General features: G+C 40.1%; 1 protein-coding gene across 3 annotated transcripts in view; it reads left to right on the top strand.

Moving 5' to 3' along the window:
* The window catches only part of FSHR (follicle stimulating hormone receptor), a 164,438-nt gene that overhangs the window by 49,634 nt on the left and 87,548 nt on the right, over window positions 1-27,256 (top strand). For all 3 annotated transcript variants that reach the window (XM_032652718.1, XM_032652717.1, XM_032652719.1), the window contains exon 2: window positions 17,059-17,130. In XM_032652718.1, the coding sequence (XP_032508609.1) occupies window positions 17,059-17,130 (72 nt within the window). The remainder of the gene's footprint in view (window positions 1-17,058; window positions 17,131-27,256) is intronic.

Raw genomic sequence — 27,256 nt, 5'->3', positions numbered from 1 at the left:
GGGAATCAGTGTGACTTTAAAGGGGCAACACAGTGAGTTTTGTGGAGATGGGATGGAACTGTTCTGTATCCTGACTGTGGTGGTGAGGGTTACATGAATCTACTCATGTGTTAAAACTCTTAGAATTGTACACATACACTCAAACTGTATGTTAGTTTGAAAAAAACTAATTTACTTTGTTACGCTGCAGTGAGAACTAAAAAGTAAGAGCAGGGGCTTCCCTGGTGGCACAGTGGTTGAGGGTCCGTCTGCCGATGCAGCGGACAAGGGTTCGTGCCCCCGTCCGGGAGGATCCCACGTGCTGCGGGGCGTCTGGGCCCGTGGGCCACGGCCGCTGGGCCTGCGCATCCGGAGCCTGCGCTCCGCAACGGGAGAGGCCACAACAGTGAGGGGCCCGCGTACCTCAAGAAAAAAAAAAAAGTAAGAGCATGTGGTAAACAGCCTTGAACAATGGCTGTACATAGCAAGTCTTCACCAAATGTTACTTCACTTCCCCCATTTTTTATTCCTCTCAGCCAAGGCTAAGCCCCTTGCCATTGGTCAGTGTCCCCACGAGCTAGGATCCATGTGCTTTGCACAGCTTAGAATTAGAAAAGTCTGGTGGAGAGTGCATCCCACCAGCAATGACCCAGCTCTTCACCACGTTTTAGTCTTCAATTAGTACAAAGGCCTCGTTTAACAGGAACATTTATTTCTTAGATCAATGGGTGTTTTCAAAATTGGAAATGTCAAAAGCCAAGATAGAGATTTCATTCCTAGAGTAAACTGAAATACATCCCATGCTCAAAAAATTGGAGACATGACCCTCTTTGTTAAATGCAAGGTACCAATACTATTACATCATTGTTGCATTTGTCACACACAGTTAATCTAGAAATTATCATTTGTAGATTGTAATATTTTTAATGAAGTATAGAGTCCTTGTGTTTCTACTGGCCATTACTCTTTATTTCTACCAGTTAAGTCGTATAGACAAATAATGCTTTGCCTCTATTACAATGTAGGAACTATTTATTCAGGATCTGCTCTGTGCTAGCAGTTAGTATCTAGAGAAGCATCATGTGTGCTTAATAGTTAATGTTCTTCTGATGCAAAGCAGAGGTATTTATCTTGAGTTCCAGTAAAATCTCTGGTCCATATTCAAAAGAAACAATGTTAAATAATGCTTTCTTCTTATCCTCACAGAGGAAATTAAATTTTTCAGGGAATCTTTTTCTGTCAAAATACATGTTGGTCTTAAGGATTAGGTATAGATATCATCAGATTATTACCTTAACGATTAAATAAAGCATTCTTCAAAATCCTGTAATAAATAACATTTTTATTATCTGAGGAGTGATTTTGGATCCAGGGTTGCATTCTGAGCAATGTCTTGTTTGCTTTTCTCTGACTCTATTTTAAATAGTTTCATTCATTTGTTCTTGTCTCTAACAGAGTTCATTTGAACGTTCGACATTTGCATTTTACAGTCAGTAAAAGATAATTATTCAACGCATATGCTTTTTGATTAAATGTGTGAAACTCACAAATAGAAAACGGAAATTAGTTTTAAGTGCATTATGAAAGACTTAAACTTATCTTTGGTTCATGGAGCAGTGATGACTTTTTTTGGTGCTGTTCTTGTGGTTTCATTCTCAGTGACTGTCACAGTCAGGCAGAGCCCATAGATTCCAGAAGGAAGTTTATCCCTAGTTAATCCTCCTATATCTGAGCAGAAGTTGCCCCACACTGACCTTTACGTGCCAGTCGCCTTTCATTATTCCCTCTTGAGCTAAATGTTGTCAATAAAAATCACAGTTAAACCAGGTTGACATTAACCAAGGGGACCGAAAGAACTGCTTCAGAGGCTTAATATATTTGCCATTTTATCAAATGCTGTCTGAGACCCTGGCGAGTCATTAAAGTGGAATTCTGTTTATTCACTCCAACAGAGTAAGGGCAGCCCTGAATTCTATGCAGACCAAGACCCAGAATCTAGAGTAACAAAAATCCAGTTCTGAATTAATGTAGTAAGACTGGCCTTCAGAGGAATTTCTAATAAGATTTTCCCTTGCACCTTCTTGAGCCATCTTTGTGTTTTCCCAAATTCCCAGCACAACCTGAAATGACTGCGGTCCCCCCTTTGAATTAACTTAACCTGGTACTGCTTTTTAAAAAAACATCTAAGCTCCAGATCTGCTTTGATCTCATTCATCCCACTTGCCCCCATTAAAATCTTACCAGCCCTGGCCCCAATCTCTTATCCCTCTCATGTATATATGAATTCACATATACATATGTGAGCATGGGCTTTGGGGGCCAGACTTGACTTTGAAAATCAGATCTGCCACTGTGTCCTTGATCAACTTGCTACACCACTCTTAACTCAATGCTCTCATCTATAAATAGATACAAGTATAGTTACTTCATAAGGTGGTTTTTGAGGATTATATTAGATAATGCAAATGAAATATTCCATGCTGTGGACTAATCCACTTATTTATTTATTTATTAATTTTGGATGTGTTGGGTCTTCCTTGCTGCGCGCAGGCTTTCTCCAGTTGCGGTGAGCAGGGGCTACTCTTCATTGCGGTGCGCGGGCTTCTCATTGCAGTGGCTTCTACTGTTGCAGAGCACAGGCTCTAGGCACACGGGCTTCAGTAGTTGTGTCACACGGGCTCAGTAGTTGTGGTTCGCAGGCTCTAGAGCGCAGGCTCAGTAGTTGTGGCACACGGGCTTAGTTGTTCCGCGGCATGTGGGATCTTCCCAGACCAGGGTTTGAACCCGTGTCCCCTGCATCGGCGGGTGGATTCTTAACCACTGCACCACTAGGGAAGTCATGCAAATGAAATATTTAGCATAGTGCCTGACACAGCAAGCGCTAAAAATGCCCATTGTCATCATCACCATACACTCTGTACTATAATTATTAGATTATATATATATGTATATGTATATCACAATAGAATTAAAATTGGTAGGGCAAGAAATGTATCTTGCTCACCATTGCTTTTCCCAGAACTTTAGATAATGTGTGTCATTCGTAGTTGATCAGTAAATGAATAACTGTATATGGTAGCTCATTCGCTCTCTCTCCCACCCCCTCCTTCCCTGCCTCCCTCCTCTCTCTCTCTCTCTCCATCAATCCATAGGATATAATTTTTAAAGAACTGTTTCTTCTTTATAGTTGTTAATTTATACATCACTGACCTTCCTTTCATTCCAAGTAATTGCCCCATGACTGTACCTGCTTTTTTTCTCAAATTTTTTCTCGTTCCTTACTTCTCTGGCTAGAATATAAACTCATCAGAGAAGACACTTTGTCTTTGTTACCACTATGTCATCAGGGCCTAGAACAGTGTCAGACATATAAGTAGGAACACGATAAATATTTGTCAAAAGAACAAATGGACTTTCTCTGACTCTGACTTTCAAAATCTGCCCCTGGTCCTGTCCCTTGGACTCCCCTCTCTGGCTTGCTGTCTCACTTTCATTCAATGCCCTCCTTCTTTACTGTGAAATACATGACTCTTATTCATAGCACTATACACCCTCTGAGCTCAAGTCCTCTCCACCCTGATCCAGCCCCAGCCAAAAACTTAAGCTCCATTGACTGAAGAAGGAGGTCTCCAAGGGAACATGCACATGTCCTATGTATGTGCTGTTATTCCAGTGAATCATGGTGATGTCTAATTTAGGGTTTCCTACTGCTCCTAGATTATAAGGAACTGCTTAGATTACCCCTCAACCATGTACTGAGGGGAATTAGATTTGGGATAGGAGCAGCTTTGTAAACACCTTCCCCATCATGCCAACTCCCTAACTACTGATCAAGGCAGCTTGCTGCTGGTTCTTTGTGCTGTCCCTCCAAAGCAGGTGTTCCTAATGTTCACAGTGCATGAGAATCACCTAGGGAGCTTTTAAAATAAGGATTCCTGACTGCACCACCCACCCACAGGTGGGGCTCAGGCGTTTGTAAGTATGTAGAAAACAACAGCAACAAAAACAGCCCCAAGTGATTCTCATATGCACCCAAGGTTGAGAACCACTGGGTTCTAAAAGGTTCAAACCCATTCAGACTAGCTTTTCAAGTACCAGAAATCCCAAACACAAAGTCGTAGGGCACAAGACAGAAGAACAAGCCAGCAAGGAATCTGACCAACCGGTAGCTGATGCTGTGTCAGCCATCACTCAACTGTAGCCAACCGCAGTTATGTGGGAATGGAGCCCAGTGTTGCTAGATATTCTAAGTCTTCAAGAGAGGCCACAAATCTGCAATTTTAGATGAACTTTCACAATTTGAAGTGCTGGCAACCAATTCAAATTTCTTTAAAATACTGTGTGGGCTGAACAAAACATGTCTGGAGCCGGATTCAATTCATGGGCCAATAGTTTGCAGTTTTTACTTTCTACCAACTGCTCTCCCATATCCTAAGAAACCCTTTCTATATTCTTCACCAAGTCTGTATTAAATTCCTAGAAAGCTGGATTTCTTTTTCATCATTCATGTATGTTCTAGGTATTGTTTTGAACAAAACTGATTGGTATGGTTGGAATAACTTTAAAGGGCCAAAAATTCTGTGATTTAGAGATGCTCATACACCTAAAACTTAGAGCTATTGCCATTATGTACATCATCCCCCATCTACTAACATGCATTAATATTCAAAATACACAAAGCACTGATAAAATGAGGCCCTTTGGAATACAGACAAGGGGCATGGTTCCTGCTCTATGAGACCATTCCATATACTTAGGGAGACTGGACATACACCCATGGAATTTCAGTACATATACAACACAAGCCACGTATTAATGGTGAGGCCCTGGCTAGAGTTTCTATGTAGGAAGTAGTAGAACATTTCTCTGAAAAGTAGTGGAGGCAGACTGTGGAGTGCCTCAAATGGATGACAAATGAGTTAAGATTCCCAGAGGTACTGGCAAGCAATTGAAGGGGCTTTACGTGTCTTTAATCTTTGTTGGCTTTTTTTCTTTTGTTTTGTCTTGCTTTTGAGTAGGAGAGTGTTGAGGCAAGCAGTGTTAGAAGGAACACTCTGGTCTTAGATGAGACAGACTAGACAGTAGAGACCAGAGGAGGAAATCCTGTTAGTAGGTCACAGCCAAGGCTGTAGACATGAGGGGATGAGGGTCTTGCCTGAGTGGTGGCAGAGGGATGGGAAGGAAAGGGCAGGCTCAAGTGATTTTAACCTTGACTAGAGAAAAAGGAGGGCTAGCTATCATTCAGTAATCCCCTATGATGGGCTTCATTCTGTGTTGAGCACTTAATGTAAAATTATTTCTTTTGCTTTAAACAGAATGTGACTGAAATGGGAGAGCATTTGAGTATGATTCCACTACATAACCACAGTGTAAAATCTATCTTCTAGGGCTTTACAGATCATCGGGCCCATCCCCCTCACTTTACAGATTGGACCTGACTTTTCTCAGTTATTTGCATACTTTGTAGCAGAGCCAGAATGGAACCCAGATTTCTAATTTTTTACCCTAGTGGTCTTTTCTCTTCACCATGTTCCTTCTTCATCCCAAGCTTTCATATAAATGAGTTACAAATAAGGCATCAGATTCAGGTAAGATGACGAAAGTGCAAAGCTGATAAAATGAAAGTGAACAGGTGATAAAACGTGGTGTAGAGAATAATTCCAGGGCCACTCAGTGCAAACAAGGGAGGAGGGAGACAGGAAAAATAAAAGTCTCCAACACCTTGATATAAAGGTTATACAAAGGAGGAGATAAAGTCAGCAGTGATATACAGTTAGCAGGAGAGCCAACATCCCCTTTATCAGCCCAGCACAGATGTTGAGATAAGGGGACATAAGTGGAATAAAAAGGAAAGCAGATTCAAAAGAGATATTAGAAATCCCTGTTCACTGGAGATGGTAAAATTGAAGAATCACCACTCCAGGAAGGTTGGTGAGGGGAAATCCTGGAGACTCAGGGGACAGCGAGGTGTCCTGGGAGCTGGGTTTGGAGTGGCGCCCGCCTCATGCGTTTCTATCCTACAACCATAAATTTTCTCTCCTAAAGAAAACATCGTGGTATCGCGAGTTGACACAATGGCATGTGGCAGTGTCTACATGAGACAGATTATCTGGAACTTTAACTGAATAGAAGGTCAATGGAAACTGAACATCTGGGCAATCATTTCCCTTCCTTTAGCCAGCCATTCTGCTATTATGTAGATAATCCCCATGGCTGGGGCTCTGACTTGCAAACGTTTCTTCTACGTCAAACTGCACCAAAAGGAGAAGCCAAATTACCCTCTCTGTCCTAAATTGTTCATTGACAGTCCAGGGAATAAGAGCTAAATAACAGGGGAGGAAATAAGAGTAAGAATGCTTTCCATTCCTTCTCCCACTTAAGTTCATAATACTTTTTCTCTCACAGATAAAGTTCTACAGAGGAAGACTTGGGGAAGGTTTTCACCAACTCAGAAATCATAACATATTGATCAAGATGGATTCAACAGGGTACAACCAGAAGTAGCTCTCTTCTTTCCTACCACTGGCAGGCAAACCCTACTCTGTTGACTTATTTTCCCCCATCCCAGATGAAATTCGGGGCAGGTGCCACAGCTGTTCCAGTCTCATAAATGTCATGAAAGTCTAGTGTTGACTATTATTAAAGGTCCACTTTTTCATCCTATTTAAAACCTCCCTATTCCACTGTTTGGGCCCACTTCAGACTCAGAAACCTGTAACTGGTGAGGAAGGGGGTGTTTCTTCTCTCTTCCTTATTAATTCCTCCCCAACTTGCTGTTGTTTCTGGCCTTGCCTGGCTTGGGCCTAGGAGGTAGAGAGACTGGAGGGAAAGGAACTGGATCCAGCACTGATGGCACAGTGGCCACCTGGCTTTGGACCCCTCTGGGTGTGGCAGATATTCAAAGGCTAATTCTTATGACCTCCATCTGTGGTTCTGGGAGAGCAGTTCCTTCCTCTCACTGGCTTCCGGGAGTAGAAGCTCCAGACAGGTTTTCTTTTGGGGTCTGGTCACTATGTAGGCAAGTCCATTTTTTTGAGGATGAGAATCCAGCTCCCTTCAGCTGGGTATAGGTCCGGCTTCTGGGAAACCCACACTGTGGAACTGTGGGTTCTGTGGAACTGCAGCCCTCTCCCAAAGCAGCTGGCCACTTCTCACCTTTAGAGGTCAGACTTTAGTCCTAAGCCAGGCTCTATGTCTTCCAGATTTGTAGGAAATGAGTGACAACCCCTTTAAATAGTTCTCCTAATACCTCTGCTTTAATACATTTGGTTTAAGGTTAAGGACGAGAGTCTCCACCACACTATGGAAGAAGGATACAAAGAACACTGACACCTCTATCCCAAGAAACCCCATGAGAGGCTTTGCAACCCCCAATGAATCACTGGCATTTTCATACACAGCCAGAAGGTGGATGAAGGGCTAATGCTAGTTGAACCAATTTCTCTGTGTTTTACAGAGCACCTCAAATTACACATTACAAAGCACCCCACATCTAGGCAGTTAAGACTTATTGCCAAAATGCGAAGTTTTTTTTTTTTCTTTAAAAAAACCTTAAAGTCCAGTTATATAAGGAAGCCACCTCTTCCTACCTTCCCACCTCTTCCTACCTTCCCACCTCTTCCTTCCTACTATTGGCTGCCCCACTGGCTTCAAGACTCATGTGTAACAACATGAGAAATACAACCAATTAGGTGCCTAAATGATTTTGACAGCGGGGTAGTTATCTCCTGGGTCATGGTAAAAAGCCAGAGCAAGTTATTTAAACTCTCTTTTTTTCTGGATGATTTCCTCATTTAGTTCAATCCACCCCCTTAGATAGTTTTCCTGGACACATTCCCAGAAAGTTACTTAGGGTAGCAGTTTGACCTAAAGAGTGTGAAGCGCAAAAACTCTTGGCATTTTGAGGTCAGGATGATGATCAATTTCTTTTTGTATATCCTGGGCCAAGCTGTTCGCACTTTAATTTTTTAAACTTGTGTGAAATTCAAAGAACACAGAGCCCAGTGTCATTTAAACTTGGGCCACATCATAAAAAGGCAGCTTCCTCAAAAAGAATATTGGCTGTTTTCCAGGCTGCCAGAAAGCTTTTTATGGGATCTTTTAAACTATTCTCCTTTAATCCACAAAGAGGAATTAAATTTGGCCAAGGGTGAATGGACTGCCCAAGATATGGATTGCTTCTGACAGAGACAGAGTTCAAGGGAATCCTAAAGCTTCTCCATTCCAGGAAAAAAAAAAATAAACCCCACCCACCCCATTTATCATGGAAGAGACATTAAGTAACTTGCAATATAGTGAAGAAAATTTTCTTTTCAGAGCCATCTTGATGAACTGTGCATCTTTACAGAAATCGTTCAGGCACTTCATGCCCCCTTAACAGAGTGAAGTAAAGTTGCCATCTGACATGAAGGGTATGATGATACTTTTAAATAGCTCTCCCTGTTTAAAAACAAACAGATAAATAAATGATGCTTGGGATATGGCCTGGTGAGAATTTCAATCTTGAAAAACTAATTATGAAATATTTCAAGTATGAAGCGTAGAGAATGGTATCATAAACACTCATAAAGCACCGCTCAGCTTTGCCAACTCTTAACGTTTGGTCAAAATGGTTTAGATCTTTTTTAAAAATACAAAACATTTTAGATATAGTTGTGTTTCACTCCTTTTCTTCTTGTCACAGAGGTAAACACTATGCTGACTTTGGTGTTGTGATTCTCAGAATTTTCCTTTTGATAGATATGTATGCATCTCTAAACATGTTTTGCAATATAGGTTTTATTACTATTTGAGTATGGTGAGGCCAAAAGATTAGGAGAAAACTACCATTGAAAAGATAGTTTGTTATTCTCACAGCTCCCAGGAGAAGGGGGCACATGGGGAAGCACCAGGGTTGGTCATGAGGCAGAGGGAGCTGGAGGAAAACATTTTATTGTGGCTTCCAAGGGAAAAAAAATGGGTGAAACAGGGTAAACAGGTTTAGGATTGGCTAGTGTAAATAATTTCAGTGGACTCTGTGGTGTAGGAGCTTCCCTGGGATGATTAGGACAGAGGAATGGTGGCCCAGAGTGTAAGGGCCCCTTAAAGGAGGTGCTTGGGGGTATGGATTAGTTGGTTTGCATAAGAAAGGCACACTCTCAGGCCAGTTGTTTGCCATCTCTAGGAGTTAGCCCTAGGAGGAGTGGTCCCTCCAGAGTCAGCAAACCCCAAGATGTCAAAACATCAAAAATATGGAATGAAAAAACAAGATTCATAAAAAACAGTACACTGTTTTATTTTGTATGTTGTTAACCTCTATGAAAATCATATCATACTGCACATACTGTGCATATAATTGACTTTTTTTTTCTCAACATTATGCTTTGGGAATTTATCCAGATTGTTGTATGTAGCTCCAGTCAATTTGTTCCTTTTCACTGCTTTATAATTTGGCATTGTGTCAATATATCATAGTTTATTAATATTTATTCATCCCCTTGTTTATGAGCATTTGTCTCCAGTTTTCTACGATTACAAATGATGTTGCAGTGGTTAATCTTTTACCCGTCTCCAGGCGCACATGTGGCCAGGAGACATAGAATAACTGGATTCAAAGGCATTTGTTTCTTTGACTTTAATACATTTTGCCAAATGGCTACTGAAAGTACTTGTAGAAAATTACCCTTCAAGAGTGTAGAAAATGTCCTATTATTCCACTGCCTCACCAGCACTGTTATTGTGAGGTCTTCCTTTTATTGTTCGCCAATATGATGGTGTTTAAAGGTACCTAATTATTGCTTAAATTTGCATTTTCTTGATTACTAGTGAAGTTGAGCATCTTTGCATATGTTTATTGGCCATTTGCATTTTCTCCTATTTGAACTGCCTGTTCGTATCTTTTGCCTATCTTTCTACTGGGTTGTTTGTATTTTTCTCATAATTTTGTAAAGTTCTTTGTATTCTGGACGCTAACCCATGTTAGTTGTATGTGTTGCAAATATCCTTCTCCAACCTACAATATATCTTTGTTTTAGAGAAAATTTAAGTTTATTATTGTCCAATCTATCAGCTTTTCAATTTCTGTGTCCTTTTTAAAGGAAGTCTCCTCAATAGAATGTTATATTTTATTTAAAAATTTTAAAGTGTTGATTTTCCTCATTTAGATTTTTAATAAACCTGAAGCTAAGATTTTAATATGGTAATAAGCAAAGGTGTTATTTTTATCCACAAGGATAATCAATAGTTTCAGCATCCCTTATTGATTAATCCACATCTTCCTCCATACATTTTTTTTTTTTCTTTGTGGTACGCGGGCCTCTCACTGTTGTGGCCTCTCCCATTGCGGAGCACAGGCTCCAGACGCGCAGGCTCAGCAGCCATGGCTCGTGGGCCCAGCCACTCCGCGGCATGTGGGATCTTCCCGGACCGGGGCACGAACCCACGTCCCCTGCATCGGCAGGCAGACTCTCAACCACTGCGCCACCAGGGAAGCCCTATATATTTTTTTTTATCTTACTGTACAGGCTAGGGCATCTAGCACAATACTGAATGGAAGGTATAATAGTAGACATCCTTGCCTCATTCCTAACTTTAACTGGAATGTGTCTAATATTTCATCACTGAGCATGATATTTATTGTAGTGGTTGATAGATTTTACCCCTTATCAGATTAAGAATATTCCCCCCTTTTCTCATTTGTCAAAATGTTTTGGGTTTTTACCAAATATATTTTCTATGCCTATTAATAAAATCATGTGATTTTTCACTTTTAATTTCTTAATGTGGAAATTTCCTTTAATAGAGTTATCTAATATTTAGCAACCCTTGAAATCTGGGACAAAACCAAATGATAATGATACATTATTCGTTTAGCCTCCATTTGGATATACACTGTCACTACACTATTTCAGATTTTTTCCAATTACGTTAATAAGTGAGATTGGTCTAAATCTTTCCATTCTTTTATTGTCCTTGTCTATTTTATTACTGGTGTTACACCAGCCACATTAAATGGGTTGAAGAACATTCCATCTTTTGCTAGTCTCTGGAATAGTTTGTAAAAGATTGAGATTTTCCATCACTTTAAAGGGGTAGAATTTACTTCTAAAATCATACGATGCTGACCTTGTTTTTGGTGAATAGGTTTTAAACTACCAATCCAATTTGTTGATCATTATAGATCTGTTCAGTTTTCTACATCTTCATGAGTCAGTTTTAGTAAGTATATATTTCTAGGAAAATTATCCATACTGATTTTTTAAAATCTAATGTTATAAAATTGTTCTTAGGGCTCTCTGATTTAAAACATGTTTTATTTGTAAAACATTTTTCATGTCTCTCATTGTTTTATTGGGGTTTTTTTCCCCTTGGTTGATACGAACAGATTTCTTTTTAGTCTCTTAATCTTTCCAAAGAGTTAGCTTTTGATTTTGTTGATCCTCTCTAATGTATTTCTGCTCTTATCTTTATTATTGTTTCCTCTCTACTCTTCTAGGTTTCTTCTCTCAAGGCAAACAAATTTTGCAATGTGTTTAAAGTTAATCTGTTAGACTCTCATTTGCTTTATTTCTAAAATGAAAAATTAAAACTTAAACACTATATATCAAGTTTTAATGTCTACATGAGTGTTTATCTTCTCAAAACATCTCTATCAACAGCCCCTCATTTTACCTTTTTTTTTATTAAACTGCTTTTGAGTTTGCATTTTAAGTTCTAGCCAGAAATGGAATGAACATTGCTTTATAGTTTTCTGTTAACACAATTCTGTTGTTCTTTCACTACTTTCCTGTGTTAGCACATTAATTTTCCATCTTTTTTGTCTCCTTTTCTGGCATAATAATTTAAAGCTACAAATTTCTCTATAAGAAGCAGTTTAGCTGCATCTCATAAGTTTGATATGTTGCATTTTCATCATGATTCAATTCCAAATAATTTCCAATTATTAATGTAATTTCTCCTTTGACCCATGTATGATTTAAAAGAGTGTTTTGTTTGTTTGATTTGGTTTTGTTTTGGCTCTCCAAATGCGTGTGTACATGTGGCGGGGCGGTGGGGATAATTATCTCTTATTACTGACTTCTAAGTAATTCAAATGCATCATTGTCAAAGAAAATGATTTGTTTGATAACAATTTGCTTTCCTTTGTGACCCACTTCTTGGTCAACACTTTTTTAGTGTTCCTTATTAAATAGGTGAATTTTCCAACCATTATGAAAAACAAATCTATTCAATAAGGAGCATTAATTTCTTTGTTCACTATTCCTTCTTATTTTTGGAGACTTCCTACTGGATTAAATTATCTTATTTTCTAAGGGAATTCTTTTGCTTAAAACTTTGTTAATGGCTAATTAAATCTGTCTAAAAGTGTCTTTATTTTACCCTCACGTTTGAATGATTATTTCTGGGCACAGGATTCTAAACTGGCAGTTATTTTCTCTAATAATTTTGAAGATATTTTTACGAAGTTTTCTAATTGTTTTTTCTTTGAAGATAATATGTCTTTTTTTCTCTGATTGCATTTAAAATATTTTCTTTTTTGGCTCTACAGTTTTAATTCACAGGTATCCAGCAGTGGATTTGTTATCCTTCCTGGAACTTGTTGAGATTTCTGAATCTGAGGAGTTATGCCTTTCATAATTTCTGGAAATTATCCACATGTTATTTCATTGAAAGTTGCCTGTTCTCCATTTTCTGTATCTTTCTTTCTAGAATGCACATGTGATAGGTAGGTAGGCAGGTAGCTAGGTAGACAGACAAATGACACACAGAAACAGATCTTTGCATTCCATCATCCATGTTTCATCTTATGTACCAGTTGGGCATCAAAACACAAATTCCTTGTCTACCAAGTCCAGACAACCCTCTCCCCACTCCTCCCTTCTTCCCCACCCCGCCAAATACACTGACTTCAATTTAACCCTCTTAGAATTCTGTTTACATTCACAACTCAAGGTTCCATCTGGTTTTCAGTTGTTCTACTGTAGGACCCTAGGAATTTCTTATATTTTCTAATAAGCTCAGCTATGCAATTAAAACAATAGTGGTTATGTTTTATAGACAATGTCTGGGTGATCTTTGGTGGAAATATCTTCAGGTTATCTAATTTATAGCATTTCAGGAAATGGAAGTCAAGACTTTCAATCTTCAAAAACATTTAATTATATTAATTAGTTTGAACCACTTAATACAGGCACAGATGTTGAAATTTTTAGAAAATGTGCCTGCTACTAGAGTTGAACCAAAGAGAACTATCTAGTTGACCCGTTATTAAATAGAGTCAATTATCCAAGATTCTACTCTTTGCACATCTTATTAACTAATATTTACCCTAATATTTCAACTCCCTTGAAATCTTAGACTGATTGGGTAGTTTAAAGCAATTTTATTATTTGCTTTTACCAATTTGTTTTCATCATTCTTCTGTCTTGTGATAAATAGGAACAAAAGGAACTTGTCTATGTTAACTAAGATTGAGTACATTATGAGACTATGAACTGACCTTGACTCTTTTCAGACGAGTGTTCTAGAGGTTGATACTGTTCTAGAACCATTACACTCAATCCTAAATTAGATCCAATAGTTTCACAGAGACTATGCTTTTAGTATGATCGGATAGTTCTGAGACCCAGGCTCAAATTCACCCACTCCTTCCAATCTTCCTCTTATATATTTATGTACTTCAGGATATTTCACATTTCATTCCTGTATAACATCTATAGTTATTACATCAACTATATCCCACATCTGTTTCCTGGTGATTCCAAGGCTTCTGTTTTTGCCTTCCCATGTATATGAACTCCTCCAGAGCGAGAAAAGTGCACAGGATTCTCTCTCATGAATCCTCACCATGGAGCTGGTGCACATGGTGGCCAAAGGCAAACAAACAAAGTGGAAGAAAAGAACTGTTTGCCTGAACAATAACTTTATGTGAAATGGGAATTTCACGTATGATACCAATAAATAATAGGAATAAAAGCAATGAAAGTTTGTGAAACTATCCAAGTTCACAGTTCTGAATTCCTACTGACAGACTGCCTTGCAGAAGGAAGGATTAAAGTGGAAAGAAAACCAACTCCCTATTAACCAATTGCAAAGTAAGAGAAAGTGGGAGGGAGGAAAGGCAGAGGAAGAAATAGTATTCCCACTGTAGAGATTCCCAAAGAGTGGCTTGTAATGCTACCCTCAAGCCCTGAACTCTCAGACTTCAATAGCCATTCAAGAAATGTTTTTCTGGGGCTTCCCTGGTGGCGCAGTGGTTAAGAATCCCTCTGCCAATGCAGGGGACACGGGTTTGAGCCCTGGTCCGGGAAGATCCCACATGCCGCAGGGCGACTGGGCCCGTGAGCCACAACTACTGAGCCTGTGCGTCTGGAGCCTGTGCTCCACAACAAGAGAGGCCGCGACAGTGAGAGGCCGGCGCACCGCTATGAAGAGTGGCCCCCGCTCTCCACAACTAGAGAAAGCCCTTGCACAGAAACGAAGACCCAACACAGTCAAAAAAAAAAAAAAAAGAAATGTTTTTCTGAATATGTGTCATGTACCAGCCACTGTTCTAGGCATTTGGTATACAACAGTAGACAAATCAGACAAAAATTCCTCCCTTCACAGAGCTTGCATTCTAGCTATGGGTAAAAAATAAATAAGTATATGAATACATAAATAGATAATATAAAGTATAACATGTCAGAAGTACTATGAAGAAAGGGGTTAAGGGACTAAGTTGGGAAAATTGTCATTTTAAATAGGGTGGTTAGGGAAAGCCTCACTGAGAAAGTGACATGTGAGTAAGCAGCTGGACCAAAGAGCAAGCAACGAGGATATCTGAGAGAGGAATGCTCCAGGAAGAGAGAATTGCAAATGCAGAAATATTAGGCAAGAAGGAACCTGGCATGTACAAAGAATAGCAAGAGATTACTATGAAGAGAATGAGATAAGCAATGGTGTGAGCTGTCAAAATTGAGGTTAGAGGAGATACGGGAAGGGAGAGTGGGAAGATCCTATAGGGTCCTGCAGGCCATGATATATTGGGTTGGCCAAAATGTGACTTTGATTTTTAAGTAAAAATAAAAGACACACTTTTCATTTTCACCAGGAACTTTATTGAACAATGTATTCATCCTTTTGTTCCACTAGCTTCTGCCATTTTTCAGGCAACTTCATGATTCCATCTTCCCAAAACTTTTTATCTTTTTGAGCAAAGAACTGTTCCAGGTGCCTTTTACAGTCTTCCAGGGAATTGAAATTTTTCCATTAAGAGAATTTTGTAAAGGCTGAAATAAATGGAAATCCCAAGGTGCAATGTCTGGTGAATACAACAGATGAATCAACTTCCCAGCCAAGCTGTAACAGTTTTTGCCTGGTCATCAAATAAACGTGCGGTCTTGCATTATCCTGATGGAAGATTATGCATTTTCTGCTGACTAATTCCTGATGCTTTTCATTGAGTGCTGCTTTCAGTTGGTCTACTGGGAGCAGTAGCTGTTGGAATTAATTGTTTGGTTTTCTGGAAGGAGCTCATAATAGAGGACTCCCTTCCAATCCCACCATATACACAACATTACCTTCTTTGAATGAAGACTGGCCTTGATGCGGTTGGTGGTGGTTCATTTCGCTTGCCCCACGATCTCTTCTGTTCCACATTATTGTACAGTATCCACTTTTCATCGCCAGTCACAATTTGTTTTAAAAACGGAATGTTTTTGTTATGTTTAAGTAGAGAATCGCATGCAGAAATATGGTCAAGAAGGGTTTTTTTTCGCTTTATGTGGAACCCAGACAGCAAAGTGATCAACATAACCAAGCTGGTGCCAATGATTTTCAAGGCTTGATTTGGATATTTTGAGTATGTCGGCTATCTCCCTCATGGTATAACATTGATTGTTCTCAGTTAATGTCTCGATTTGATCGCTATCAACTTCAACTGGTCTACCCGACCGTGGAGCATCATCCAACGAGAAATCTCCAGCACAAAACTTCACAAACCACTGACATATTCCATCAGTCACAGCACCTTCTCCATACACTGCACAAATCTTTTTTTGTACTTCAGTCCCATTTTTACCTTTCTTGAAATAATAATGCATAATATGCCGACAATGTTGCTTTTTTTCTTCCATCTTCAATATCAAAATGGCCACACAAAAATTCACCAATTTTGATGTCTTTTTTTCATTGCACGCTGATATGACAGCTGTCACATACAATCTAACAAAATTGTTTTGAATGAAGTTAAAGACAATTAAGTGTTACTAGATCCATCTTACAGAAAAAAACGAATGAACCTTTTGGTCAACACAATACAAGAGGGTTTTTTTCCTGACTGAGATGAGGAGCCATTGGAAGGAATCTTGAGGCAGGTGTGAGGCAAATATTTCAAGCAGCAGAAAATGGCAAAAGATGAAGGTGGCTGAGGTTAAGACTTTTCTTAGATGGGAGAAATTAAGGCATGTCTGTATACTGATGGGAAGGAAATGTATGAAAGAAAGGTGGGAATTGCTGTAGTGGCTACCTTCACTACAAGACAAGGAAAGAGATATGGCAGGGGTCGGAGGGACTGTTTTTAGTCAGGACCCTGGACAGCTCACCCATGGTACCAGGAGGGAAGGCAAGGTATATAAAGCCCAGGTACAGTTGGGAGGATGGCTGGGAGCCATGTGAGAGCATGAGGAAGTTCTCTTCTACTGGTTTCATTTTCTCTGAAGTAAGAAGCAAGGTCAGCTAAGAAGGATAATAGGGAGGAGGTATTGGGAGTTGGAATGGAGAAAGAGAAGGGGCCTCACAGAGCTGTAGGAGTCAAATGGAGTAGTGGTGACAAGAAGGTTCATATCCTAGCTCTGCCACGTATTAGCCATGTGACCCTGGGTAAGTTTCCTAACCTCCTTAAACCTCAGTTTCCTCTTATACAAAATGGGGATAACAATACTGCCAACATCACTGCTTTGTGGTGTGGGTGGAAAGAGACCACGGAGAAGCAATCGTAAGCACTACTAAATGGCAAGCACTTGGTATATCTTGGCTGTTATCTGCTATTATACATTAGGCACTCGATGCCTTATCAATGAATGGGTAGGTTGTGATATTTTTTGTCCACTCTCTTTTCAGGAGGTTTGTTCTCACCAAGCTTCAAGTCATCCCAAAAGGAGCATTTTCGGGATTTGGGGACCTGGAGAAAATGTATGTACCTGAGCAGTGGGTGAATGCTTCACATGGGCTATGGGCAGCAACCTCAGACCACATCTAGCATGATTCTCTGTGCTTAGGAACCAGAATAACACACTAAGCGAAGGTTTTGCACCTTGTCCCACTGTCTTTCCTTACCACAGGTCCTAAACAGTAGTGTGAAATCTTCCAGCATGTGGCCACTGAAATCAGCATAAGGTGAATCCAAGCAATTCTCACTTTTTTGGTATAAGGTGTTGCTCCTAAAGTACCTGTGAGTGAAAGTTTTATAAATCAAAGCCTATTTTCTCTGCTGACATCCATTCTTTTTAAGAGATCCTCTCTATTAATTAACTATTCATAGAGTTAATTATTATTAACTCTGATTAATTTTAATTGACAGCAGGGCCTAACATTTGTGCTTTAGAGATTTTCTGGACTTCTTGTTCCTAAGCCATGCTGACAAGTGGTAAGTGATATATAAACATTCAAAAGTATTGGGAAAGTTTAGAGCGCTGAGGGCGATTTCCTTTGAAAAGAGGAGACTTTGTTAACGTGAACACTCGCTTTCTACTGGGCCAGTGTAATGTAGGGGTTTCCCCAAATAGGCTTTTCTCAAAGTAGGGTAGAGTAAGAAAAAACAGCAAATTCTTTCATGCTTAAAGTAACCCACTCTGCCTTTGAAGGTCCTTGATCCTATCCCCTAAGCTTTTAGGGATGGGAAAAGTGTTTTTCACCACAGCCAGAATCTAGAACTTAATGACAGTAAGTAAAGTAATATAGATGGATTACACAGAAAAGAATGTTTTTTTCATTATAAGAATAAAGCAACGCCCAACCCCCCCCCCCCCAGTTATATAAGCTTCTCCTCTAAGTCATTCAATTTTTGTCTTGGTTCTTTCACTGTACTTTTAAAAAGAACACTTGCCCAGGTCTGAGGAAGCGAGAAAGAAATCCATTAATGAAAGAAACACAAAGCAGAGAGAGTGGCAATGTGTTTGAGCAGTTATGCCAACTGCTTAGAGGAGGTTCGTCAGAATCCTGGGTCTGAGTGTTAATTTTAATATAAACTTACTGTGTAACCTTGATTAAATCACCTTATCTCTCAGAACCTTGGCTTCCTCACCTGTGTATTAAGGGAAGAGATTTTAAAGGGGGAGGTAGCTTATGTGATCTCTAATTTCTATGCGCAAGCATCTTCCAGTTGGATGAGAGCCCAGTTTAAGACCTGAGTCTTCAATGTTTACAATTCTGGAAGACATTCAACATGCATAGGAACTGGGAGATGGGGCACTCATCTGAGCAGAGCTCACCAAGGAAAACAGGGAAGGAACAGAGTTGGAGAGCTTTTGACTCAAGGTGTATTCCTGAATGGATCAGCCATTGCCCTGCCTGGAATTAAGAGACTAGGTGACTATTGGATAGGTCTCCCCCCACAAAAGTTCTGTAATTACATAGAAATAATTCTAAAGACAGGAATCCCAGGTACCACAAATAATTCACCTTAATAAATCCAATCCAGCAAATGTGACTGACCTCTCATTGAGTACTCAGGCTACCATGAGACCTTCCTTTGGCGATAGCTAGTTGACCTGAGCTGACAGAGCAATAATACCAGAAATAGAACAGCTGGTTCAGAAACTCAACTTCCTCAGACACAGGTTGTCCATTTCTACCTCACGCCTTTATTAGTCAGCCTGCACTGCCACAGATGCCAGAAAAATTAATCTTATGTTTTCAATACTTTTTATGTCCTAAGATTTCCAAAACATTCCAGAGCAGAGAACCCAGTATCAAACTGAACTCTGAACAGACTATTTGTACCCTTCAGTCCCTGTGCTCACCTTCATCCATTGTCTCACCTCCTATTCTTGGTCACTGATAAGCTCTCATCTCCTTTCCACATTTATGTTCTTCATTTATGTTCTTCCTCCAGTTCTTAACCAGTTTTCTGAACTTCATAAATATTGGCTTCCTCTTCAATATCTCCCTCTTCACAAATCACAAAATCCCTTTCACTCATTCTGCACATGTAGCCCAGTTTCACATATCCTTATTAAAAGGAAGGGGAGAAAGCTTTCTGGATAAATCCTGCTTTCCTTCCCTGCTACCGTCCTCTCTCTTCCCCATCACTGCCACTCTTTTGAAAAAGCAGCCCGTGTTCACTGCCTCTCTATCCTTTCCTTTCAATCGCTCCTCAGCCTGTCCTCTTGCTATTCAACCACAAATTCTCTAACACTAAATTACTCTGTCCAAGGTCCCAACAATACCGAAACTGTCAGAACTAACGACTTCTACTTTGTCCTCTTAGTTATTTAACCGATAGGTAGCGATTGATTACACTGACCGTTCATGCCATCCTTCTCCATACTCCTTCCCCTTTTAACGTCGGCGACACCACATCCTCCTGCCTGTCCTCTGAACCTTCCAGACTACTCCATAACCAGTTCTGTCCCTTTTCTTTTTCCTCAGTTGCTCCTCAAAAGTTCAGATATTCCAGGGTGCCAGTTTTGGCCATTTTCTTTTTTTATAGTCACATCCTCATTATTATTTATCCATGATATCTTACTACCAGGGCTCCTAAACCTTCATCTGCAAACCCCACCTCGCTTCTGAGGCCACAATCCTTGTTTTGAAATGGAGGGATTCCTCAATATCTACTCTTAAGTGAACCACAAGTGCCTCAAATTCAGCATATCCAGACAAACTCATTATCTTTACCCTTAAATTTCTCATCTTCCCATATTGCCCAGTGAATAACATCACCATCTGCCCAGATTCCCAAGCAAGAAAATTCAGTCTCCCTTGACTCATGTGCCTTCTCTCTTTCTTCTGTGCAGGTGCTCTTCCAGTTCTATTGACTCCCTCTCAAAACTATCTCTGGAACCCTGTCCTCATCTTACCCCTGCAGCTATGAGGTTTAAAGTCACTTGCATAGCCTGCTGCGTGAGGCTGCTCTGCCTGCCCCAGCTCCAATCTCCCACCACTCTGTTTCCAGACTGCTCTGCTCAAAGTCCCTTGCAGGGACTTTGGGTCCCTCTAGGGACCATCACTGCTATGGGTTTCAGTCTTAAGTCTCCGACACAGAAATCAAAGCTCATTATCTCCAGTCATACACAGTATACCCCACACTTTTGCCAGGTAGGAAGATTTGCCATTTCCCAAGCACTACCATTACCAGACATCGTATTGCTTATTTAGAATGTGATGGCTCGTTCTTTGGACAATGCCTGGCACGTAGACCAAAAAATAGGTGCAGGTGAAGGTATAAATGAACAAGTGAACAAATATACTTTCACACCGGTCTTATATAGATGCTGTCCTTCTGCCTACAATTCCACTTGGTAGAAGCCTGCTTTTCCCCCAAGAGGCAGAGCAAATGTTTACCCCCCAACCCCCGCACAGCCTTTCCAGAACTCTCCCAGTGCTTCCAATAGCGTATTTATCAGATTGCATTTGGAGTTGACACGTTTTTCCAGATCCTTAAGATTGTTCTTTCAGAGCAAGGTCAGAGTGTAACTTAACTTTGTATTAAGTACAACACCAAGTCCTGTTGTTTTATCTCCTGGCTTCACCTCTAATCTATCCACTCGTCTCCTTCTCCAGCTACCATTATCTTGTCCTGGAAAACGGCACCAGTCTTCTACTTGTGCCTCCCCATCCACCAGCAGGCTCTCCCCTCGCCCTCATCCATTCTCTACACAGCAACCAGAGCGACATTTTCTAAATTCATACCTAATCATGTCACCCTCAACACCTGGTACACCTGGGACACACGCACGCGCGCGCACGCTCTCTCTCTCCCTCTCTCTCTCTCCCTCCCCCTCCCCCTCCCCCTCCCCTCCCCCTCTCCCTCTCCCTCTCTCTCTCTCTCTCTCCATACCTTACTGCTGCTCTTAACATAAAAAAGAAACTACACTGCTCCCATTTTGTCCTTTGCTCTACTGGCTCTTCTTCAGTTCATAAGAGGTACCATGTTATGCAGCCCACCATGGGCCTTGCTTGCTCCTTCTGACTAGAGCTTCCTTTCCACTCTGCCCTCTTAATTTACTAAGTTCCTCCTCATTCTTCAGACCCTGACACCAGCATCACTTGCCCAGGAACGCTCCCCCTGACCTCCCCAACTAGGACAAAACCTCCTGCTAGTATAATACACTCTCATATCACCACTAGACTCTAGGTGGTGACTATCATTTTAACACTCTTACACTTACTTATGTATTACTTGAATTAATCTCTAACTCCCCTATTGGACTGTAAGTTCCACGAGCACAAGGACGTGATTGCTTTCACTCATTATTGGATCCCTGGTGTCTCACACAGAGTCAGGTACCCACAATAAATATCTGATAAATGCACAAATAAAAATGAACAAATATAAGTAGTTGGAGAGAGAAGATACCCAGATATAACAAGAAAATACTAAGTCTTAGGAATGATAATGATAACTGATGGAGGAGTTAACAGACATACAAACACTGGCTGAAACTCTGCTCTGATCTAGGTACTTACATGGCTATAGTTTAAAATCAAACCTAGGACAAAAATGTACAGGACAATACGTGCAAAATAAGTGATACAAACATTGTATTTGTTCGGACTCTTTCTGTTGTGTGAGGGCAAAAGAAAGTAAACCTCAAACAGGCTGAAGAAAAGAAGGGAGTTTAATGGCTCATTTAACTTGATGGTCAGCGAGAAGGAATGGCTTTAGAAACAGCTCTATTCAGGTTCAAGGTCCTTAGGACTCAGCCTCTCCCCCTCTCTCTGGTCTCCCTTCACTATGTTCATTCCAGCCCTGAGCCCCACCCTTGGTGGCAAGAAAGCCTTCAAACATCATCTCAGGTTCTATTCAGGGGGAATGTGCTGCCCTTTTTCTTGCTCAATCCCATAAAAGTCTGAAGATTTAGGTCTGACTTGCTTAGATCACACAACCATCCCTGGACCAACCACTGCAGCTAAGAGAACGTAATGTTCAAATTGGCTGTGGCCTGGGTAACGGGCTCCATACCTAGAGGTGAGAACACCTACCCCAACCACATGGATTTGGAATGGGGGGAGGGAGATCCACAAACAAAAACTGAGGCCACTGATGAAAAAAAAAAGTGGAGACTAGATGCTGGTAGTTGGGAGCAAACAATGAATGTCTAAAAAGAAAATTAGTCCTCTTCTCATCCAGAAGAGAGAGGGCTTTGTGACCTGGGTAGCTGGGGATTTGCTACGTTTGATTCTTCCCCCTTCCTCCTGTTAGAATAATTGGAAGAATCCAGTAACTCTGCCCCAATCCATGCTAATCCATCTTTCATTAATCCAGCTTAACCCACCCGCCTCTGCTTCTATAAGAAGTCAAGAGGGAACGGAGTCTTTTGGTAGAAGTGGAGCAGGAGATTCTCCAATAGAAATGAAATGACCACTGTCACACCTTAGCTTTCCTCAGCATCACTCTCTCAAACCTCCTGACTCTTCACTGTTTTGGGACTGACTGGGGGACAAGGAAATCATTAAACTCTCTGCAGTGTGAAGTGGCTTTTCAAAGTGCACTGTAAACTGTTTACCTTATCTTTAATTATCTTGGAGTCATATATCAGCTTGGTATAAAGTGTGAAGACTACACTAAATAGGGTGGGGGGGAGGAGGTGACAATGTAGTGATTTATGGTAACCAGAAAAGTTATGTATGGAAATGAGTGCAATTTAAAAACACATCTACGTGCTATTGTAACACTGGAGGGGGAAGAAAAGCCAGCGTATAATAAAATATCTTTGAAAATAGGAGATGATGAATATGTAAGTGAGACCAATCAACATCAGCTGAGATGTGGTATATGCAGATGAGACGGCAATGAGCCAAAATGTGAAACAGCTCCCAAACCATAAATATGAACCGTATAAAATTCATCTGAAATATTCATGATAACATAAGGACAAAAAGTATAATCAAGTGATTTATTCGCATATGAAAATGAGAATACTAGTCTGACACTCCAGCCTCCACCCCCAGATCACTGGGGGAAGAAAAGTTAATAGAGGGACTTGTAGAGGAAGACATTTATTGAATGAAAACAGTTGCAAGCACACTAAAAAAGCTGATATCCTCCAATTCTCAGTTCTTCGGGCTCACTCAGCACAGATAAAGGGAAAGGAAATAAGTCAGGTAACTAAAATACTAATGGCACCGGTGCTAGAAAATTTGGGTCCCAACGGGCTTTGCCTCCCTAACATTTCCTTAGGTCTGTTCCTACTCTGACTGTCTGTGATTCTGAGAGTTAATGGGCAAAGCAGCCTTGAGTCCCACTTACTGAAATAAAGCAAGAAGGAAAGGCTGATGATTCTACAGGCTCCTGATAAAAAACTGAAGGCCAGTGTTGGAGTGGCTGGACCTCCATATGGGAAGAGGGGATCTGAATCCCAGGGCAAAAAAAAAAAAAAAAAGTGACAATGAGGTTCAGGTTGTACTTTAGAATCCTCTGGGGAACTTCTAAAAACTTATTTTAAAAAATAATGCACAAGCTTGACTGTCATTTCCAGGGATTTTTTTCATTCTATCTGTCTAGGGTAGGGCCAAGGATTGATCATTTTTTAAAACTCCCTTGATGATGCTAACGTACGTTCACAGGTGAAAGCTACCGAGTGGATGATATTTAAGTCTGAATCCAATTCATAGAAAGAGTATTCACCACAACACGTATAGTGTACCTACATGGTGTGGTTGAAGGAGAACAAACAGAGGGGAGGTGATAGGAGATGAGGTCGTAGAAGCAGCTGGGGTAAGGTCATGGAGAACCTTATAGGCCACGGGGAAAAGTTTGAGTGTCATAGTGGGCGTGATGGAAATTACATGGGTTATTTTGAGCAACTAACTATCTGACTTGGATCTGTTACAGTTCACTTGCACACACAGATTTTGATTGACTAATATTTTGTTAAGAATTTTTGTGCCTATATTTGTAGAGATGTCAGCCTGTATATTTCTTTTCTTATAATTGCTCTGTTTTGTTTTGTTATACTGGTGCTATAAAATGAGTTGGGAAATGTCCCCTCATCCTCTGTGTCTTGAAAGAGTTGGTTACAATAAGGAAAGAATACTTTTTTTCCACAAACGGTGCTGAATCAACTCGGTATTCACATGGGGAAAAAAAAATAAACCTCAACCCTTACCTCATGTCATATACAAAATCTACCTCTGAACAGATCATAGTCTTAAATGTAAAAGCTAAAACTTTAAAACATCTAGAAGAAAATGTAGGAGAAAATCTTCACAATCTCGGGATAGGCAAACGTTTCTTAAATAGGACACAATAAGCATAAGATCAGATTTTATTTTGATGAAGTGAAAATAAAATCTCTGCTCTTCAAAAGAACAGCTATCAGGAAAATGAAAAACCAAGCCACAGGCGGGGAGAAAAATATTTCCAAAACACGCTTCTGAAAAAGGACTTGTATTAAGAATATATAAAGAACTCTTAAAAGTGAAAAATAAGTAGATAAACAATCCAATTGCAAATAGGGAAAAGATCTGAATGGATACTTCCCAAAGATACACAAATGGACAATAAGCACATAAAAAGATATCCAATATTAGTGGCCATTACAGAAATGAATTTTAAAACCTTAAAGGAATACCATTACATACCCATACCCACTAGAATAGCTAGAATTAAAGACTCACAATATAGGCATTGGTGAAACTGCGGAGTGACTGGAACTCTCGTATTTATCTGGTGAGACTGCAAAATAGTACAACCCTTTTGGGAAACAGTTTGACAGTTCCTTATAAAGTATTTATCCAAGAGAAATGAAAACATATGTCTACACAAAGACTTGTTCAAGAATGTTCATAACAGAGTTTATTCATAATAGCTCCAAACTAAAAACAATCCAAGTACTCATCACCAGGTCACTGGGTAAACAAATTATGTTCTATTCATACAACGGAGTGTGAATAAGTAATAAAAGGGAATAAACTACTGACGCAACCACATGGATGAGTCTCAAGCATTTCTACTACGGCAAAGAAGCGAAACACAAAAGAATATACCATACAGTAAATAATTCTATTTACATGAAACTTGAAGAAAGAATATCTAATCTATTGTGACAGGAAGCACATCAGTACTTGGGGCCAAGGGTGATGGTGGGGATTGTCTGGGAAGGGGTGCAAAGGAAATTTTAGGGCTGATGGAGATGTTCTATATCTTGATTGTGATGGTTGTTACAAAATATATGAATTTGTAAAAAAAACTCCTGGAAGAGTTAAAATGAGTGAACGGTATTATTTGTTAAATTACACTTCAATAAATGAAGCTGACTGTCTAAAATCAACAATTTTTCAGCACCTATTTGGGGCCAGGTGTTTTAAATACATTTCAGTTAATCTGCACTTTATAGACAGGGATACTGACATTCAGAAAAGGTAAGCAATCAACTAGCATCAGAGGGTTCTTTTGCAGGGAAGCTAGGACTTGAACCCAAGGTAATCTGGCTCTTTCGGCTACACAAGGCTTCCTTTTTGTTGGCGTCTACCATTTTCCAGAATCATTCTACTAAAGTAAAAAGCGACAAAGGGGAGGATTAAGGCTGTGAAAGCTTCCTTTGATGTCATTTAAAATTAGAAGAGAGGATTTCTGTGCCTAAACACTTGGAATTGCCATAAACCAGAACCTGGAGTCTAGAGGAGACGGTCATAGAGGAGAGGAAACCTCTCCTGGGACAGTCGCAGAGGAGAGGAAACCTCTTCTTGGAATATTTTTTTCACCTTCAAGTTTCAGTATACCAACTCATTTCTGGGCAAAGATCCTGCTGAGACTGGCTTTAGTTCAAGGCTTTGCAAACTGGGCTGCCTGTTAAGTTGCAAATTAACTTAGTCAGCAGTTGGGAAATGTAAAAGTTGGGTCAATTAAGTTGTCATTATTGACCCAGGTCAATCATGAGTTAGTGTCTAGAAGGTGAAAGTCCTTATCTCATTTCCTGTTCTCCATAAATATTCTGAAAATAAGTATTTTTGTTGTATTTACTGCTTCAACCAAGAACACAAGAAGCCATTTTCTTGTCACTTTTTGGGTTGATGTGGTTTTAGTATTTCCATTAAGTCTCCTTATTTTCAACTGTTTCTAGGTGGGTCCTCAAAATAAACTCTACAATATCTAATAGCTGACCAGATAAGAAAAGAGAATAATTTATTAGCTTTGCATTTATATACTTGGTTTTGTTTTGTTTTTTCGTTTGTTTTCACTTTGATTTCTTTCTATGTGTGCATGGTGGGGAGGAGTCTGATAAAGGAAACAGAGTTCCTGAGATCTAGTAATTTTATGGATGCCTTCAACCTTATATTCATTGCAACTGTCCACATCTCAGTCCCTTCTGTTTTATCCATGAAGGTAGAGTAGGGTTTCCTTTGCTGGAAGAGATTCCAAAAAAGGCAATACTGAAAGAACACAGATGAGAGCCCCATTGACTTAATCAGCTCAGGCTGCTGTAATAAAATACTGGATTGGGTGGCTTAAACAACAGACATTTAAATCTCACAGTTCTAAGAGTCCAAGATTAGAAGTCCAAGTGGAAGAACCCACTCCCTGCCTTTTCTCTGAATCTCCACATGGTTAAGAGAGAGCTCTGGTCTCTTTATCCCCTTATGTGGGCACCAATCCCATCATGAGAGCTCCACCTCCATGACCTTATCCAATTATTTCCCAAAGTCCCCATCTCCAAATTCCACCACACTGGGAATTAGGGCCTAAACATATGAATTTGGGGTGGGGGTGGGAGAGACATCAACACTCAGTCCATAGCCCCCACTGTGAACTAGCAAGCTTATAGTATGTATGTATAGTATGTATGTTGTAGATGCTCCCTTGCTTGGAAAGCACAGATATGCCCTCATTACCATCTTCCATCTCTAGGATCCTCCAGCCTCTTGGCTACTTGATGCTCTAAGGCATTCACGGTCCTGGTGACCTCTGCTCGCTGCCTTTAATTCAGCAGCTAAAGCTTACAGGTGGCAAGATTTCACAGCGTTTACTCAAGCCAGACTTTTGGCTTACCATCAAATACAATCTCCTTCCATTTCTTAATCAACAGCCAAGCAATGTCATCTTCTCTTTCTTCTAAGACTTCTGCTTGCCCTTCTGACCTTTCTTGACAAGGCA

Source organism: Phocoena sinus, chromosome 13, assembly GCF_008692025.1.
Source record: "Phocoena sinus isolate mPhoSin1 chromosome 13, mPhoSin1.pri, whole genome shotgun sequence".
NCBI lineage: Eukaryota > Metazoa > Chordata > Mammalia > Artiodactyla > Phocoenidae > Phocoena > Phocoena sinus.
This window is presented reverse-complemented; position numbering and strand designations above follow the sequence as displayed.